Raw genomic sequence first — 17,472 nt, forward strand, 5'->3', positions numbered from 1 at the left:
AATAAAGGCAAATAATTACCCTTGATAAAGAATACATATTAAATGAAAGACTCTTTTTAACCGTCACAAAGAAAATGCTCAAACTTAGCAACAATCACGACCGATTTTTTTTAATTTTACTGACATTTTCTGCCGTTATAATGCGTAATGATAATGATACGTAGAAAATTACGTAATCCAGCTACTTGGACTACACCTCACATATTCTGAACACTCAATGACTGTAACAAAAAAACTCGGTGAAAAAGAAATTCGGTGAACGCCACATTCTGTATAACTGATTTCGTCGAACAGAGAGCATGAGCCAGTAACTTACCGTGGTGCGTGCCACCGCGCTTCGCGTATAATTTTAGTTTGTCTCGAAGCGCGCCTCGCTCGCTCTCCAGAGAGTCTATATCTTGTTGGAGGTGATCCATTGTTTCCTCGAATTCTTTCTCTTTCCTGAAAAAAAAAGATGAAATTTGAGAATGAAGTATGATTACCAATTTGACAAAATACTTCGTTGCTGGCCCGTTCGTCTCTCACAGGCCTGTATCTCGTGGACCGCAATAGATAAACACTTTGAAGAGAGAGATTTATTTTGGTTCCATCGTTGACGTAACTTAGTTTTAGTCTTAAACACTAACACTAACAATAAAACTAAGTTACATGGTGACACGACAGGACACCAAAAACGGAAAAGCAAAGAAAAATTACTCATACTACTACCACTATTTGACGTCAAACAGTGGACGTCCTACCTCTTGAGCTGGTTATGTGCGTCGTCCAGGCGGCGCGCGAGCTGTTCGGCGCGCAGCTCGGCGTCCCGCGCGGCCGATGTCAGCTTGCGTTCGCCGAGCTCGCGCCGGATCTGCATCTCTGATAGCTCCTCTTGTTTCGCCTGAGTGCATGCAGAGTAATAGTAGATTATTGTCGTGGGATGGAAGTAGACAATTACTGGCTGAGTATGAGTATTAAATGGACGAGCTTCCAGATTTCCCAGCCGAGATTAAGAAAGTTTTTCTCAAAAACGGTGAAGGAAAAGTACTAAATTAGAATAAACTTTTTCTCAAAATATATTATGACATTTAATTTTATTCCAATATATTTTATATGCTTTACCGCATTTTTTCATTAAAAAAAACTACAGGTATTTTTCTACCGAAAACACCACAAGCTGTTTTCACACACATTAAAAAAAAGTCCGGGGTTCTAACAAAGTTACTGATACCGGCCATTTGACGTGGCTTTATACTACTTTTGCCAACTTATTACCGAGGCCGTTTTTTTTAAGTTTGAGATTCGATAATAATGGAATTTGCATGCGACATTGTCGTCGAGTTTATCGATCATACATTTTTTTTACTTTTTAATTTTTCGCTGACTTATGCAGTTCGCCTTCTGATAATACTTGCCAAAACGGTAATAATGAAAAAAAAGCCGCAAAAACGCTGAATATTTACTCTGCTGTAGTTTAACAAACCTTCAACGCCTTCCTCAACTCCTTGATATCAGCCTCCTTATTCTCCAGCTTGATGGTGAGAGTCTTGGTTTCTTCCAACTGCTTCTTGACCAGCTGTGCTCGCACCACCACGGGTGGTGTCGGCTGCAGACAGAAATGTATCAAGCATTACACTTAGTAATACTACATTATTACACAAGTGCTGAAAACAAGTCATTCTCAAGAGCATTCAGTCCAGTTGAAGCAGCGGGGAGAGGATAATATTTATCAAACTTTAATTTAACAATTTTGTGGGAAGACTTGTAGTAGGTGTTTAGGTAAACTTGAGTCTTCTCCAACCACCACCCAAAATGTCAAAAAGTGGAACTGGCAGCTTAACAATACCTTCTCAGAGGGTGTGTTGACCATAGACAGCATGTCATACTCTTTTTCAGTAGCCAGTGTTGCCAGCTTCGTGACGTCAGCAGTGACGGACGCTAATGCATGCTTGACTGTGCGTACTGGTCCGTGGTCGTCCTGGCAAAATTAATAGAAGATTATTGATTAGACATGGAATAAACAGTTTATGGTTGGAAAATAGTACATTACGCACCTAAACGGGATCTTTAATCCCAAGGAAAAAATTTAAACAAAGTTTCCTACTTGTCAAAGTGACATTTCAGGGGATCTCAAGGTACAAGCCAGCTAGAAATATTATATAAAAGTTGTTACCATGTTTTTTTCTATTTCCGATAAAGAGTCAAAGGTTGGCTGGTAGAGATCCCTTAAAGGGATAAGTTCGCCTTTGTACATATATCTCAATGTCTGTCAATTGTGGTTGTTACTTATTTTGTACAATAAAGAGTTTACATACATACAGTTTTTAATGGAAAGGGACTAGAAAGAGTTGATTGACTCACCTGCTGGTAGGCCTTGGTGACGGCGCAGGCCCAGACGCCGGCGAGCGTGGCGTGCGGCAGCGGCGCGCCGTCGCCGCGCTCGCCGGCCGTCGCGGCGCAGGCGCACGCCGCGCGCGCCGCCAGCCACGCGGCGCGCGCGCAGCGGGACAGCGTCGGCGCCGCCTCCGTGCGGACGCGCTCGATCAACTAGCAACATACATTTTCTCTAACATGACATGAAATATTGGGTTTACAAATGATTCGGCGAAAATTATTTAGCAAATTATTCGCTCCCAAACTATTTATCCCATATTTTTATTTAGGCGAAATGTTATTTCCCAACTCAACATTTCGCACTGATATCATTTCCCAACTAATCATTTGATAAATTATTATTATGCAAATTATTACCTGGTTTTTTTTTAAGATGTCTTTTATATTTTGGTCAAATGTATTGATTGGCATACCTTAACTTAGCAACATATTGAATCGCATACAACCTACTTTCCTAGTGGCACTTATCCTGGCTGCTATAAAAAAAAGCCTAACATCGAAGGCTAAGGCGGGAGCGAAGCGGAGCGTAGCTACGCTCCGCTTCGCTCCCGCCTTAGCCTTCTGAACCTAAATTATCCAAGTCGCTTCTGCTCCGAGCCGTCTTGCTCGCTCGCTCGCACAAATTTTGAAGTAAAACTTTGCAATATAAAAATTGACCAAATGTTATTTGACAATTTGTTATTCGCCTTAGCCAATCATTTGCTACATAATTATTTGCCACATAAAAGTGTGATGAAGTAAAATTTTGCAATATGAAATTGTTGCGTAATAAGAAAAATGCGGAGTAAAGTTATGCCAACGAATTGTTTGCCAAATGAAACTTTGGCGAAAGATTGGTTGCTAAGTGAAATTTGGCGAAACATATTTCGCCGAAAAGGCAGTACACCGAAATATTGACGTTGTGTTACAAATAATAGGCCGAGAAGTATCGCGCTGCAGGCGCTGCGGCTCAGCTGCGTGCGCGCAGTCACTCCAGCGGCCTGCAAAGAGATTTCATACAACCTTGCAGGCCGCTGGCCGGCAATGCGACCGTCTTTTGTTTCAACGCGCGCTCTGCGATACGCACGCGGCCCACGCCCAGCAACACCGCCCGCCCGCAGCCACCCGCCGCCAGCAGCCACATAACAGGGCGACCAGACTAGCGTCTCGCCAGCTTCATTTCTTGTTTTTTTTTATTATATTTCATGTAATTTTTGAGAAAATCAGTATAAATAAATAAATAAATAAATATCATGGGACACTTGACACCAATTGACCTAGTCCCAAACTAAGCAAAGCTTGTACTATGGACACTAGGCAACGGATAAACATACTTATATAGATAAATACATACTTAAATACATATTAAACATCCAAGACCCGAGAACAAACATTCGTATTATTCATACAAATATCTGCCCCGGCCGGGATTCGAACCCGGGACCTTAAGCTTCGTAGTCAGGTTCTCTAACCACTCGGCCATCCGGTCGAGAGTCCGGTCGAGGTCGAGAGGTCGAGGTTCGGTCAGTATACAAGCCTTGGCCGGCAACCCCCTACTTCCCGGCCTCTACAGTAATGCACTAATTTTGAACAGATTTACAATGTTGTGGCTTTCTTTCAGTATTACCGACCTGTGGAGGCAGCGGCACCGGCGCCCCGGCCGCGGGCGGCAGCCGGCGTCGCACGCCCTTCAACGCCTGCTGTAATGCTTCGGCGCTGCTCGACACGTGTGCGTGGAGGAGCCCTATCTCCGAGCCGTGGTCCGCTTGCTGGAAAACAATAGTGGATTATGTCACTAGGTGGGTAAGTTGTTCAAATGAGACCTTTTTGAAATCTAAAGCGGATGATATTTTGATGTCGAAAATCATGACAGGAGTCGTTTTTGAGTAATTTAGCAACCTTGAGCGCGAAAGCCGTGGGGGCCTAGTGGTTTGGCCTATGGCCTCTCAAGCAGAGGGCGGTGGATTCAAACCCGGTCTCGAATCTCTAAATTTTGAAAATTCATATGCGGAACTAGATTAGAAATTTACGAGTTATACGCTAAAGGAAAACATGTGAAGTTCCCAATCCGCCGGGCCCGCATGGAATCTACAGCTTAAGCCCTCTTATTCAGAGGCTGGTGACCAGCAGTGGGATGTGTATAGGCTGGGATGATGATGGGCTCGAATCTGACACAGCTGGCCGCTGGGCACGGGGCTGTGTGGGGGGGGCACATTGTAAGGGGGGCGCACCAGCAGGGTCTGCTGCAGCGCGCTAGCGTCGGCATGCAGCGCGCGGGCGAGCGCGTCCAGCGCGCAGCACGCGTGGCTGACGGCGGCACGCGGCGGGCTCGGCTGCAGCGGCGCCAAGCCCAGCGCAGACCACATCGCCGACAGGTACGTCCAGCAACGCTCGATACCTGCAACCGAATACTACTAGTGAACCAATAGTGAAGGTCACACATGACGCGCAACACACAATCTCGGTGACGCTATAACGTGTTTGACTATTTGCCCTGCAACAAGCCCTGCAATATGGTACGTGACGCAAGTTGCTTGCTGGGAGCTCCAAGAGCGAACGCACGCGGCATTTGCCTCAGGAATGTTCCACGTGGTTATCTCGCACCATTGTTGAGGGCTTGTCTCGCACCATGCTAGGATTTCCCCTGAAGCTGATGGCGATGCAGTGTCAGTAGCGACGTACCGTCCAGCGCGCAGTTCTCGTCCAGCTCGTTGCTCTTCAGCAGCTGCAGCGCGCCGTCCAGCGCGCGCTCCTGCTGGCAGGCGTCCGGCAGCGCGCTGGCAGCTCGCAGCAGCAGCTCCGGACTGCAGCAGTCCAGGGCCACTGTCCACATCGCCACGATGCACTGGAAGTTACGACATAGTTTTTATCTCCGACGTAAAGAAATCGTTTTCTAGAGCTGGGTACGTGTTTGGTCCTTCCAACTCTGTGACCAGAAGATACCTTCCGGCTGCATAGTACAGGTATCACATTACAGTAGGTAGAAGAACGAGGGTCACCGACGACACAGCCAAGCGAATTAGCTCGTTGAAGTAGTAACAGGCCACGGAGAACAGATGGCCTTTGGAGCCAAAGAGTTCTCAACTGGAGACCGCGAATCGGCAAACGCGGCGTAGGATGTCCACCAACGAGATGGATGTATGATCTGGTTAAAGCCGCGGGTTCACGGTGAATGCAGGCCACTTCCAACCGAAGCAACTGGAGGACTATGAGTGAGGCCTATGTCCAACCGTACGAGGATGCGCAGCGAGGATGTGGCACATTGTGACTGTTTCCACCAGGGGCGGTGTATTGGACTCTTTTCAAATAAGTGAGCAGGGTGCGGTGAGGGGGACTGAGTACTTCGCAACACATCCCACGCAGCACATCCCTCCACACATTTCAACATATCCTTCCTTTGTTACAAAGGTTTATTTAGTTCCACCTGTCTCGTTGTCTGACTGTCTGTCTGTAATCAAATCTTGCAAGTTCAATTTGACCAACTTCCAGGAATCAGATTGACTTAAAATTTGGAATACTTATGTAAATTGAGTAACAATACAATAATCTGGTAGTGAAATCCTGGTAGTCCGGCCCGGATCGTCTCCGCAGGACGGAACTCTTCAACGGGTAATGCCATCGATTTGAAAATTGGTATGGAAATGTAGTTTGGGTGGCAATGCAAGTAAAGTCAACAAAAAGTACAGTCAGCAAAAAAAGCTTGGATTAAAAATGAAATTTGTACCAAAAACTTATTTCGTATATACAAAAACCTCGCACCACTAAGCTGATTCCTCTAGAGCTGCGCTGAGCGTAGATAGGTATATGAAGCGTTTGTATTGGTTCGTGGAAAATACCTTCCTCACAACGCATCCTCGCACATCTCTGATAGCAACGCAGACAGTATCACTGACCTGGATCATATGTAGCTGGTACTCGAGCTGGCAACGGAAGCTGTACTGCACGGCAGTATGGGTCTTGGTAACTGCCTCGCGATCCCACACGTTCACAGCCGGGAACCTGTCAAATCAATCGATTTTGCAGCAGCCAAATAAAACCATTGCCCCCCCTAGCCGCAGTCGTTGCGCGCGTTGGCAAGTGCTAAAACACCTGGGTCAATCGACTTTTTAGTGCATGGTTTTCTATCCCGTAACTCAGAAGACAGATACACTTTGTTAGAAAAATATTTACAATGTATACTATTGGCTTGCTTAGGAGATGAGCTATGAAGGAATTGCCTTAAAACTGTCACAACTCCTAACTTTCAATGGATTTGTACTCCATAAAATCATAGCTTTAATAAGTAACTCAGGAGACGTTACCATGGTTACCCAAAATAATTCATTGACCCATCTGCACACGCGCGTGGAAGTACGCAACGGATTTAAATTGTCCAGAAGGCTGGTACAGAAGCAGAGGCAGTGCATAATGTATTTCCATCGGCAAAAGCCTGATACCAATCGGGATCGACGGCACACGAAATGTCAATCAATTATTGTATTAAATGAGTGACATTGTCATATCCATTATTATGGAACCTTATTATTTAGTGTCAAATGTCAAATTAAAAAATGTACGGCTGTACGATGGTACTGAAACTAATTAAAAGAGCATGACAAATACAAACATTTCTGATACAATATGATGGAAAATCATTATGCATCAGTACTGACATGATGTATTTCACTTCATGTGTTTAAAAGATTTTTATAATTTTTAAACTTTACCGTTCTCTGATCTGGCCGAGAATGATGTCCGCTTTGGTGGTGAGTCGTTGCAGCAGCAGTATCAAGAGGATCGCGTCGTGGTCGCCTGAAAAAACAACGTTTCAGTAACTGAGGTACACTTTGAAAACAACCTATTACACTGTAACCTTTAGAATCTTCAAAAAATGGTGGAGATGAGAGCAATATTTACTACTCCCCATGATGTGTAAACTTTGAATTATTCTGTTATTCTGTCTGGGATTGGGGTGCAGTTTAAATAAAAAATAAAATAGTAAAAATAAAAAATATCATAGGACACCAATTGACTTAGTCCCAAACTAAGCAAAGCTTGTTACTATGGGTACTAAGCATCAGATAATCAAGTAGAAGACTCGAGAATAAACATTCGTATTATTTATACAAATATCGTATACATGCGAATTGGTTCTTCCAGCTCTATGACCTAAGCCACTCACCTGAAGGCTGCATGTAGTGATCAGGCAGGCAGGCTGCCAGCATGTCCGCACGCTCTCCGAGCCTGGGCCAGCTATCTCACTCGCCAGTAGACCGTATACATGCGACTTGGTTCTTCCAGCTCTATGACCTAAGCCACTCACCTGCCGGCTGCATGTAGTGATCAGGCAGGCAGGCTGCCAGCATGTCGGCCCGCGCTCGAGCCTGAGCCAACTCCAGAGCTCGCAGCTGAAGGTCCACCGAGCGCGTGGAGGCCCGCGAGGAGTGCACAAGAGAGCCAAGTTCCACGGGAGGCGAGCGGGGCACCGGCTCCGGCGTCGCTTCTTGCTCTGAACCTGGCGCGGGTGAGTCTAAACAACAAAATACAATGGGTTCAAATTCGGAAATGGACTGGAGTTGTGGATTTAGGCAGGAAGGTAACACAATTGAAGTGGAGATGGGCGGGAGTCTTTGTGAGACGCAGCGACAACAGGTGGTCAAAAGCGGTTATGGAGTGATGGCCAAGATTGGGTCGAAGAATGGTGGGTGAATGTGGCTATCGGCTGGTAAACTGCGGATGCCACCGGCACACGGCTGGGCAAAGTGGCTTTAAAATGAAGAAGCCTTTACTCAACAGTAAGTAGATGTGGGCCGATTTGATTAATTAATTGATCACCAGATATAATTTGCGTCATCAACTGGAAAACGACTATTGTTGGACATCATAGGCATCCCCTAAATAACGTCGGGGCTCTTGCGACCTTCAGCAGATCAACCAGATACAGTAACACCGCTTTGCGGAGTTCCTATTCTACATAGTTTGAAATTATAACTCTAAATAGTAAGTGACTACCAAATAAGACTAAGCCGATGGAACACCGCTTTGCGGAGCTCCTATTCTGCATAGTTTTAAAGCTTCATGCCCTACAGACAAGACAGTGTCTTTGAGATTTGGTCCGTCCAGCCTGGAATCCCTGGAGAATCCATGGATGCAGACCGCTTCCTATGCCTATCGAGGCATAAGTCCAACAGTGGACGTCCTGCGGCTGATGTGATAATGACATTAGGATCCCAAAACAATTTTCTGTCATGAAATCGTAGGGATGCGTTTTGACGATCGTTAAGATGGTGACCATTTCTTGTTTGGTCTTCGATTTAATTTTTTTTTGTAGGAGAATCTACTGCCAATAGCATCTGACCTTGTTTGGATTCCAGTTGCGTTCGTATCTCGTTGTACTGCTCCGTCATTTTCTGGACCAGCTCCCTGAACTTGAGGATAGTGGAGTCGCGGTCCATGATCGTTTCGAACGCCGCCTCTCTCTCGCGCACCACCTGCGCATTAGGGTGAACGTGTTTGAATAACTTGTAATTGTATTTGGTATTTAATTACTGAAGCGTGCATAAATATCTGATAGGACACTATTTCTAGGGTCGGTAAGACGTGTCCGATATATTTGCACGCTCCACTGGGGCAGATAGAAAAGCAAGTCTACGAGCTTCTAAACAAGACTCCAGAAATGGTCATTAGTCGACCTTAGCAGATCTTAAAGATCTTCGACCTCACCTCTCGGGTGGCGGCGTGCGCCAGCTCCAACTCCTCTCGCAGATCCTGCTCCAGCTCCCGGTTGGACTCCACCAGCTGCTCGTGGACTTCCTGCAGCGCTTCCAGCTCCGACACGTCTTGCTTCAGTTGTTCCACCTGGAAGGACCAATCGCATGTTACACACAGCGCCATCTTTCTACTTTCAACCGAGCTAGTAGAGGTCTGATAATCCGGGAGAGCTATCAGGTTCTCTACCGGTTCGGAGGTTTGAGGATAGATGGCGCAACGGGGATGCTTCCCCTCTACAACGTTGCACAACGAAAAGATGGCGATGGTAGTTCGCGCCGCAGCAGCGCACCATCAGCAATAGCACTGCCCACCCTGCTGCCTACTCAATACACACCGTAGACTGTTCCCCGATCTATAATATCCACATACCTGGTCCTCCAACGCCATCTTCTTCTCAGCCAGCTGTTCCACCATCTCCTCGGCCCCGAGCGCGGCGTCCACCTGTTCCCGAAGGTCTGCGACTTGCGCCTCCAGTTCTTCAACCCTAGAGGACAGCTTCTCCTTGGTACGGGACAGTTCCGCAATCTCCGACTTGTATTGCTCTATATCCTGCAAAAGGAAGGGATTGAAATGAAGACATTTGTTTATGTTCATCTGAGGAGAAGTTTGAATCAACTGTCACGCTTAAAGTCTTCGTGCTACGAATAAATAATAAGACTGAGAGAATGCTAAGTGATGACATGACAGAGATGACTATCACTTGGGTTCTGACGTCATCTGACCATGTTTTATCACCATGTAGAACCATCATATCATCGTTTTCCTGGAAAGGATTTGCCTCCTACCTTTTGTACCTTCTGTTTGGCATTTACCACAGACGGATAGGTCACTTAGCCTCGCGAGGGAATCCCGGAGACTCTGTTGCTATAGCTGATGCACTCATATCTAGTAGATGTGTAGTCGCCAAGGTAAGTCCTTGTGAGAGAGCAGGTTCTTACCGTTTGCCTCTTCTGGATGGCATTTGTTATGAGCGGTTAGGTAATTAAGCCTCGCCGGGGAATCCCGCAGCTATAGTTGCCTGCTGCATAGAGTCGTCGTTATACCACCATGGTAACGCAGAAGGGCTATCACATTGACTAGCGAAACATCGTTCATCATTTTTCATATAGACGGGGTTATCATATTGACCATAAGGAGCCGTCGCTACGCGCGATTACTGCCTTCGTCCCTATATCCAAAGGTCTTGTAAGTTAGCAGTCCCCTACCTTCTGCATCTTCTGCATGGCATGTTTGTCATGCGCGGAGAGGTCTCTCAGCCGCACCAGCGTGTCCCGGAGCCGCGTATTCTGCTGCTGCAGCTGACGCAGCTCGTAGCCGGTGGCGGCGCCGTCGGCCGCTGCGTACGGGTGCTCTGGTCAGCGCACACGGTACCACGGTTATGGGGGTGACATGCAGGCTCCGGGGTCAGTACGTCACGTCATGGGTGGGGGTGAGAGGAGTAATCTTTTTATTGGGGGTAGTCGCCTTAATGGCCAGAGACACTAAGTCCCTGCTATTGTTTACTTGTCTTTTATACTAGCTGTTGCCTGCGACTCCGTCCGCGTAGAATTCGTTTATCGGTATCCCGCGGGAACTATGCAATTTTCTCGGATAAAGACTATTTCAAAGTCAAAGTCAAAATATCTTTATTCAATTTAGGCTATAACAAGCACTTTTGAATGTCAAAAAAAATCTACCACCGGTTCGGAAAAACCTCTATTGAGAAGAATCCGGCAAGAAACTAAGCGAGGTATTTTTTTTAAATAGATTTACAATATTATTAAATTGTATCTATACATCACAAGTATTTAACACAACTTTATTTTTAACACAGTAGGTTCGCTATTTGAAGGGATCGCTAATGCGGATCGGAATTATTTCCAAATATCGCTGTCCATGATATAATCATTAACTTTATAATACGCCTTAGATATTAATGTCTTCTTGACAATAGATCTGAATTTTTATCCGTTTTATTTGCAATATTTTTTGGAATCTTATTATAAAAACGAATGCAATTTCCCAGAAACGACTTCTTGGTTTTAGCCAGTCTGTAAGATGGAACTTTAAGCTTCCCTGTATTTCTAGTAGCCTTTAGCTTATCGACGTTAGTGGGAAAATCACATATCTTCTTCCTAACATACATGATTATTTCAAAAACATAAAGTGACGGCAGGGTTAGAATACCTGTTTCCTTAAAAAAAGATCTTAAGAATCTTTAAAGATTTTATGTCCTTCCCCGGTACTCAAACTATTTGTTTTGCAAGTATGTTTGTTTGTTTCCTTTTCACATCTAATCCGTTGAACCAATTTAGGTAAAATTCGGTATATAGATAGTTTGAGTCCCCGGGAAGGACATAAGATAGTTTTTATAACGGAAATTTGCATAGTTCCCACGCGATAGCGATAAACGAATTCTACTTGGTCGGAGTCGCGGGCAACATTCTAGTAGTGAATTATGTTTTGCCATCGTCTTTTGTCGAAAAAGGTTATCTTGCTCTCTCAACTAGCTTACTGAAGTTTACTGGAGCTAATTGAGATTATCAGACAGAATACGATGGAAAAACGTTAATACTAGATCTGTACCCGAATCGTCATATCCACCCGAGCCGCAGGCAAGAGTTAATATTTTGAGGGGAGCACAAGTTTTATGAACAAGTCATAAAGTACGTTTTTCACTTCGATTCCGATGTAATGAGGGTTTTCACAGAGCCGAAGTATCGCTAGATGGCGTTAGATCGTGAGGTCCATTTGACGTTTGACGTTTGCTTGCGATTGGCTCATTTAGTTTTTTAACCAATCACGAGCAAACGTCAAACGGACCTCACGACACTAACGCCATCTAGCGATATTACGCCTCTGTGAAAACCCTCATTAAACAGGAACAGTGCAAATAAATGTTTATTTACTATCTTTTATTATTTTTACCATAGTTCTTGACTTTAAAAAAAAGGATTTTATAAAAGCAAGATATTTATATTTGATTAAATATTACGTATTAATGTTACTTGGACTTTATCAAAACTGACGATGATATAATGTCAGAAAGAGACGGTCGTCGTGTCAATCGGAGGCTTAAAACACAAACACATACACAAAATACATGCAAACAATATTATTCGACACACAAAGACCTAACACATTCACTATAATTTGACATCATTCAAATTTCTAAAATTAAGAGCGAACTTTCCACAATCTGCTAATTCCATTACAGAGTAAAAAATACCATTGGCTTTGGGATTTTGTGACACAACAAAAAATTGTAATACACTGTATACACTAGGCAAATAATTATTGCGATTGCAGCCATGATGTTGTAATATCCACAACGTGTAGTACTTATATACAGCAGGTGCGATCCCTCTGACACTTATACTATTTAATACGAGAGCGAGAGGGACGGTACGATACGAACTTCGAGTTTCGAGTTTCGTAGTAGCTAGCCAGGGTGTCTGGCCATGGGGCTTTAAATTGAAGGTTCAATTCTACTCACAAAACTAAGCTACTTTTGTTTTGTAGCATTTCAAGAAACATTAAGGACCATGAGCAACTTTGTGTGGGAAGTGTACCAAAAACCAACAAAGCTGAGAATTATGTCATTAAAATAGTATATTGTGTCTTAAGGGCGGTAAATAACGAATTACGAACGAGAGTCTATTAGAAGCCCGAAGTCGAAGACTTTAATGAGAAAATGTTCGTAATTCTAGTACCGCCCGTGCGACATACAATGTTATTCATCACATTTGCGAGTAAAATTGTACATTTGTAAAAGAATAACTAATATTATTTCAAAAATTACAATTAACAGTGGTCATATTTTTAAAAAGTACCTCAGTTATGCGAGTCGAATTGAACCCTGGATTTAAAGCCCCATGTTCAGTGACTCCCTGTATATATGGATATGACTAAAAGATATAGACATTCTTAGTTTGTAAGCCGATGTCCTTTGCACCTGATGCAACTAGATGTGATTGAACTATAAATAAAATTTGCTCACCCGCGACCTTACTACACGTCTATGCAACAAATGTGTATTGTGTATTTACTGTAAGAACACACACAAACACAGATATCACCACCACCACACGCTGACGCGTTTCCAACTCAACCAGAGATCACCCTCAGAGCAAATACAACCGTTCACCATGGGGATGAACTCTGGTTGACTTCGAAACGCGTCAACGTAGTGTGGTGCAGACAGTTCGGTTTGTGTGACTTGTGTGTGTTCTTACAGTGCGGAGGGGAAGCATCTGCATGAACACACAATTTTTGCACAGACGTAGACGTAGCTATTATTTGCCCTCATTATTATTTATTTAACAACATAAATTACAAGATTGCCAATGCCAACTAATAAAAAAAAGTACTGTTAAGTGTATTTCAACTAAAACCAATTCAGATTTCTAAATAACAATATCCCAAGCATCGCTTCCAAATCCCGAAAGCAGTGAATGCGTCAAGTTCGTGCATAAAATAAAAATATAACAAAATGATACTATATGGAAATATATAAATATAAAACATGGAGTCTAAGTGCGACCCACAACCAAAACCGTGATCTTATACGTACACCTGTTAGCTGTTTATGTTTTTCTATAAAATACAAATCAATATAAATTAAAATATAAAATAAATAAATAAAATAGCAAATTAGAACGAGGACAAGGTATGTATGTGAGACCGTGTGTGCTGCCTTAACTATAAATACCTCTAGATAACTTCACTGTCTGATAGATAAGATATTGAATCCATCTAACAGATAGTGTAATTATTTAAGTGGTAAAAATATGTAAAGGCTTTCGGTAACTCGCGTGGGTGCACGACTTGGCTTTCATGTTATCTGATAGGCAGCGCTGCGTGAGGCAGGGCTCTGGTCTATAGGGAATATTACTGCAATGTTCTGCCACCAGAATGCAGCACTAGCACAAACCGTCAAAAGTTTTTTGTAATTTCTTAATTGTCTTTTAAATGTCCGTAGGATGCCATAACATCATATTATTTCAATTATATTTTTTGGAAAAATAGCTTTATCATTACTATCGGTGTAAATATCATCTTATTTTGTTACGTCATGATCCGTCATGGCCACAAACAACATATAAAGAGAAATGAAGTTGTCCCCTGTGCAGATTTTTGCGTATATTCTCTATTGAGCACGCCGCGCTAAGCCAAGCCGTGCATCCGCACGAGTTAGCGGAGACCCTAAAATCAATATATAATTATTTATATTCGTAATCAATTTTGCACCAACTTTTTAACCCAAGACTAAATTGGGTAGTTCAAACCATCAATCAATGAGGGCTTTCTGTGACAGGCTTGTTGGCGCTATAGTGAGGTCCGTTTGAGAAATTTGAGATTTGCAAGTCGCTCGACGCTCGTTTCCAGCGTCAAATCTGGTCACGTGACATATAGCGATAAAGCTGAAAATGTTGAGCTTTATCGCTGGAAAAAAAACCTCTTCAATTTCGGCAAAAACAGTGTTATTTTTTTTCTAATTCACTCCAATTTCTTTTATTTGTACCACTGCCACGACTGCTACTAAATTAGATTAAGAAATCAGCTTCCAAGACCAAGATCATTCCTGTAAGCAACCATCTTGACGCTGCTGCTCGACGCGGCGAATTGACGCTACTTGTTTGAGTCGCGGGAAATTCACAATCACATTCAAAACGGGGTCACGCGACCAGATTTATTGCTGCAAACGAGCGACGAGCGACTGCATGTGGCCGCACCACAACTTTCATATTTGCGTCACGTTTGTGATTGGTTAAACTAAATGAGCCAATCGCAAGCAAGACTGAAACGTCAAACGGACCTCACGATATTAACGCCATCTAGCGATATTTCGCCTGTCAGGAAGCTTTCATTGACATAATTTTATAAGTTGTAAAATTACAATTCCCAGGTACTTCTATGACACGTTTTTGTATGACAATAACTGTGACGACACTTATATGCAAACTGAGATAACTATTTATTTATTTCAAAGCAACTAGGAATCTTTTTTTATTTAACAGTTAATCCAAAAATATGGTAGAAGGCCGCTTGTAGACGTCCATTGTTTTCACTGGTAAATGGACCGTTTTCTTTGCCGGACTTGCGGTGTTGTATGGCTTACAATGAATGTACATGCACCGGACGCTTGTCCGGCGACTTAGCCATACAACACCGCAAGTCCGGCAAAAAACGCTCCGTTGTCCGGTGAAACAACGGACGTCTACAAGCTACAACTGGAGTCGTGTTTTAGGATTATAAATGCTGTCAACTATCCAATTCATATTGTGTATGTAAAATCAAAAGGTAAAGCCTTGTTTACATATGCCAGAAAGAACGTGCAAGTAGCGTCATCTGTCTGCGGGGAAGAGGTAACATAAGCTTTAATCTCGTAAAGCCCATCATAGTGTAAACTTAGGGAAAATAACGTGGTTCTTTATAGTATGAGTTATCTATAACACGCAGCAATACAACGAAACTTATAGGGTTTTTATTGCATTCATTACTAGGCTTAAAGTTCACTAATTTCATTATTTGTAAAGCCGTCATCTACAACGGCATATATAATATAATTTTATTAAGCTGAAAGCCGTTCAAAAGCGAAATTATTTATTTAACCCTTTCAGCGGTTTAGGACCACAATGAGAAATTACCAATTCTTGAAATGACCACTTAGTGAAACGACCATTTCTTGAAGTGAACACTTCTTAAAATGACCACTTTTAGAAATTTGTTTATTTTTTGTTAACTATTTTCAAACTTTATTTAATTTGATTTGAAAAGGTCATTTCTGGTTCGAGGAACATTATGCTTCAGATATGTCCGACAGTAAACTCACGTGTGTTCCCGGAGGCCTCCATCTCCGCCCGCATGAGCTGCAAGTCCAGGGTAGCTTCCTCCAGCTTCTCGCGGCACTGCTCCAACTCCAGCTGGAGTGCTTCTGCCCGCTCTGTGGACAAAAAAAATACAATACAACGACTCTTTTGTCAAAAATTTCAACACAGTTGACATTATTCTTTACATATCGGCGATATGCGAATAAGCGGCATTAGGCGAAGCAAAAATGATTGCTGGCTCGCTAGCTCGACAATAATGTCGCATACAAATTCCATTATTGTCGAGTCTCAAACTTTAAAAAAAACGGCTATGGGAATGTTGGCACAAGTCGTATACATCCAACTCAAATGGCCGGTATCAGTTACTTTGTTGGAACTTCGGACTTTTTTATTGTCTCTGAAATATGTAGCTTGTGGTGTTTTCGATGGAAAAAACACCTGCAGTTTTTATAATGAATAAAGGCGGGAAAGCATAAAAATTAAATGTCAATAATATAACGAATAAGAACCATACCTTCAGCCATTTCCTTATCCAATGCTGCCATCTCGGTAGCTTCTTGCAGCTCAGCCGTTTCGTCGTTGTGCAAGTCCAATGCCTCTTGAGCTTCTCGCACCTTGAACGATAACGGTACTCAGTGAGCAATGGATAATGAACATGGCAAATGTTGTGAGTTGGTTCAAGTTGGTACAAAAATTTATTTTTCTTATTTATTATTTTGCTGGGTTAGTAAAAAAAATGGTATAATCCAAAATTAAGCTTACCAAAAAGACGTTTAGATACTGCTATAATAGTATTAATATTTAATTAGTATGAAAAAGGAAAATTCAAAGTCTCCATTATTTTTAAAAGTCGCTGAAGTAATGTTGTTCAGTTTAACGAGGACGATCTATGTTTTAATTTTTTGCTCATATTACAGGACACACCCGGTATATCCGGAAGGATTGACAGATTAACAGCTCTTTCTTGATTCACATCCCATAAAAATAACCTTTTAGAGAATTAAAACAAAAAAAAATAGTGTGTGTGTGTGTACTTACCTCCTGCTTAGCACGTTGCAAGTCGCGCTGCAACTGCGCCTGCGACTCCATAATGCGCGCTTTGAACTCATTGGCCTGCTCTAACTGCAGCCGCACGCGTTCTAGCTCTCTCAGTCGCTCCCTGTCCTCCGCTCTCTTCACTCGTAGAGTCTCCAACTTCTCTTTCAAGTCTTCCACTTCGGATTTCAGTTGGGCATTCTGAAATTTAATTTAGTAATTGTGACAGATTTAAGGCAATTCCTTCATGGCTCATCTCGTTATCTCCTAAGTATGCTAATAGTATATTACAAACATTTTTCTAAGAAAATGTATGCTTATATCTGAGTTAGGGGACAGAATAATATACATATCGAAAATACAAACTGAAATATAGATGCACAGAAAAACCAGAAACATAAGACCAACAGACAGACAAATAAATGGCGACAACGAGGCCGAAAAAGAAATCTAGTAGGTGACAGAATATATAGACATAGATGTCGCTAGTGCTGCTGCATAAGTAGCGTAGTAGAAATAAGCA

General features: G+C 42.8%; 1 protein-coding gene across 1 annotated transcript in view; it reads right to left on the minus strand.

Moving 5' to 3' along the window:
• DCTN1-p150 (dynactin subunit 1) overlaps positions 1-17,472 on the minus strand; it is a 51,477-nt gene that overhangs the window by 14,529 nt on the left and 19,476 nt on the right. The window contains exons 8-25 of the mRNA XM_074107991.1: positions 16,953-17,150; positions 16,429-16,528; positions 15,917-16,027; positions 10,308-10,453; positions 9,472-9,651; positions 9,055-9,189; positions 8,690-8,822; positions 7,655-7,861; positions 7,059-7,143; positions 6,246-6,351; positions 5,035-5,197; positions 4,584-4,750; positions 3,984-4,121; positions 2,341-2,526; positions 1,826-1,957; positions 1,463-1,585; positions 741-880; positions 317-441 (exon numbers count right to left, since the gene is read on the minus strand). Of these exons, the coding sequence (XP_073964092.1) occupies positions 317-441; positions 741-880; positions 1,463-1,585; positions 1,826-1,957; positions 2,341-2,526; positions 3,984-4,121; positions 4,584-4,750; positions 5,035-5,197; positions 6,246-6,351; positions 7,059-7,143; positions 7,655-7,861; positions 8,690-8,822; positions 9,055-9,189; positions 9,472-9,651; positions 10,308-10,453; positions 15,917-16,027; positions 16,429-16,528; positions 16,953-17,150 (2,575 nt within the window). The remainder of the gene's footprint in view (positions 1-316; positions 442-740; positions 881-1,462; positions 1,586-1,825; positions 1,958-2,340; positions 2,527-3,983; positions 4,122-4,583; positions 4,751-5,034; positions 5,198-6,245; positions 6,352-7,058; positions 7,144-7,654; positions 7,862-8,689; positions 8,823-9,054; positions 9,190-9,471; positions 9,652-10,307; positions 10,454-15,916; positions 16,028-16,428; positions 16,529-16,952; positions 17,151-17,472) is intronic.

This window comes from Choristoneura fumiferana, chromosome 26 (genome assembly GCF_025370935.1).
Source record: "Choristoneura fumiferana chromosome 26, NRCan_CFum_1, whole genome shotgun sequence".
Lineage (NCBI taxonomy): Eukaryota > Metazoa > Arthropoda > Insecta > Lepidoptera > Tortricidae > Choristoneura > Choristoneura fumiferana.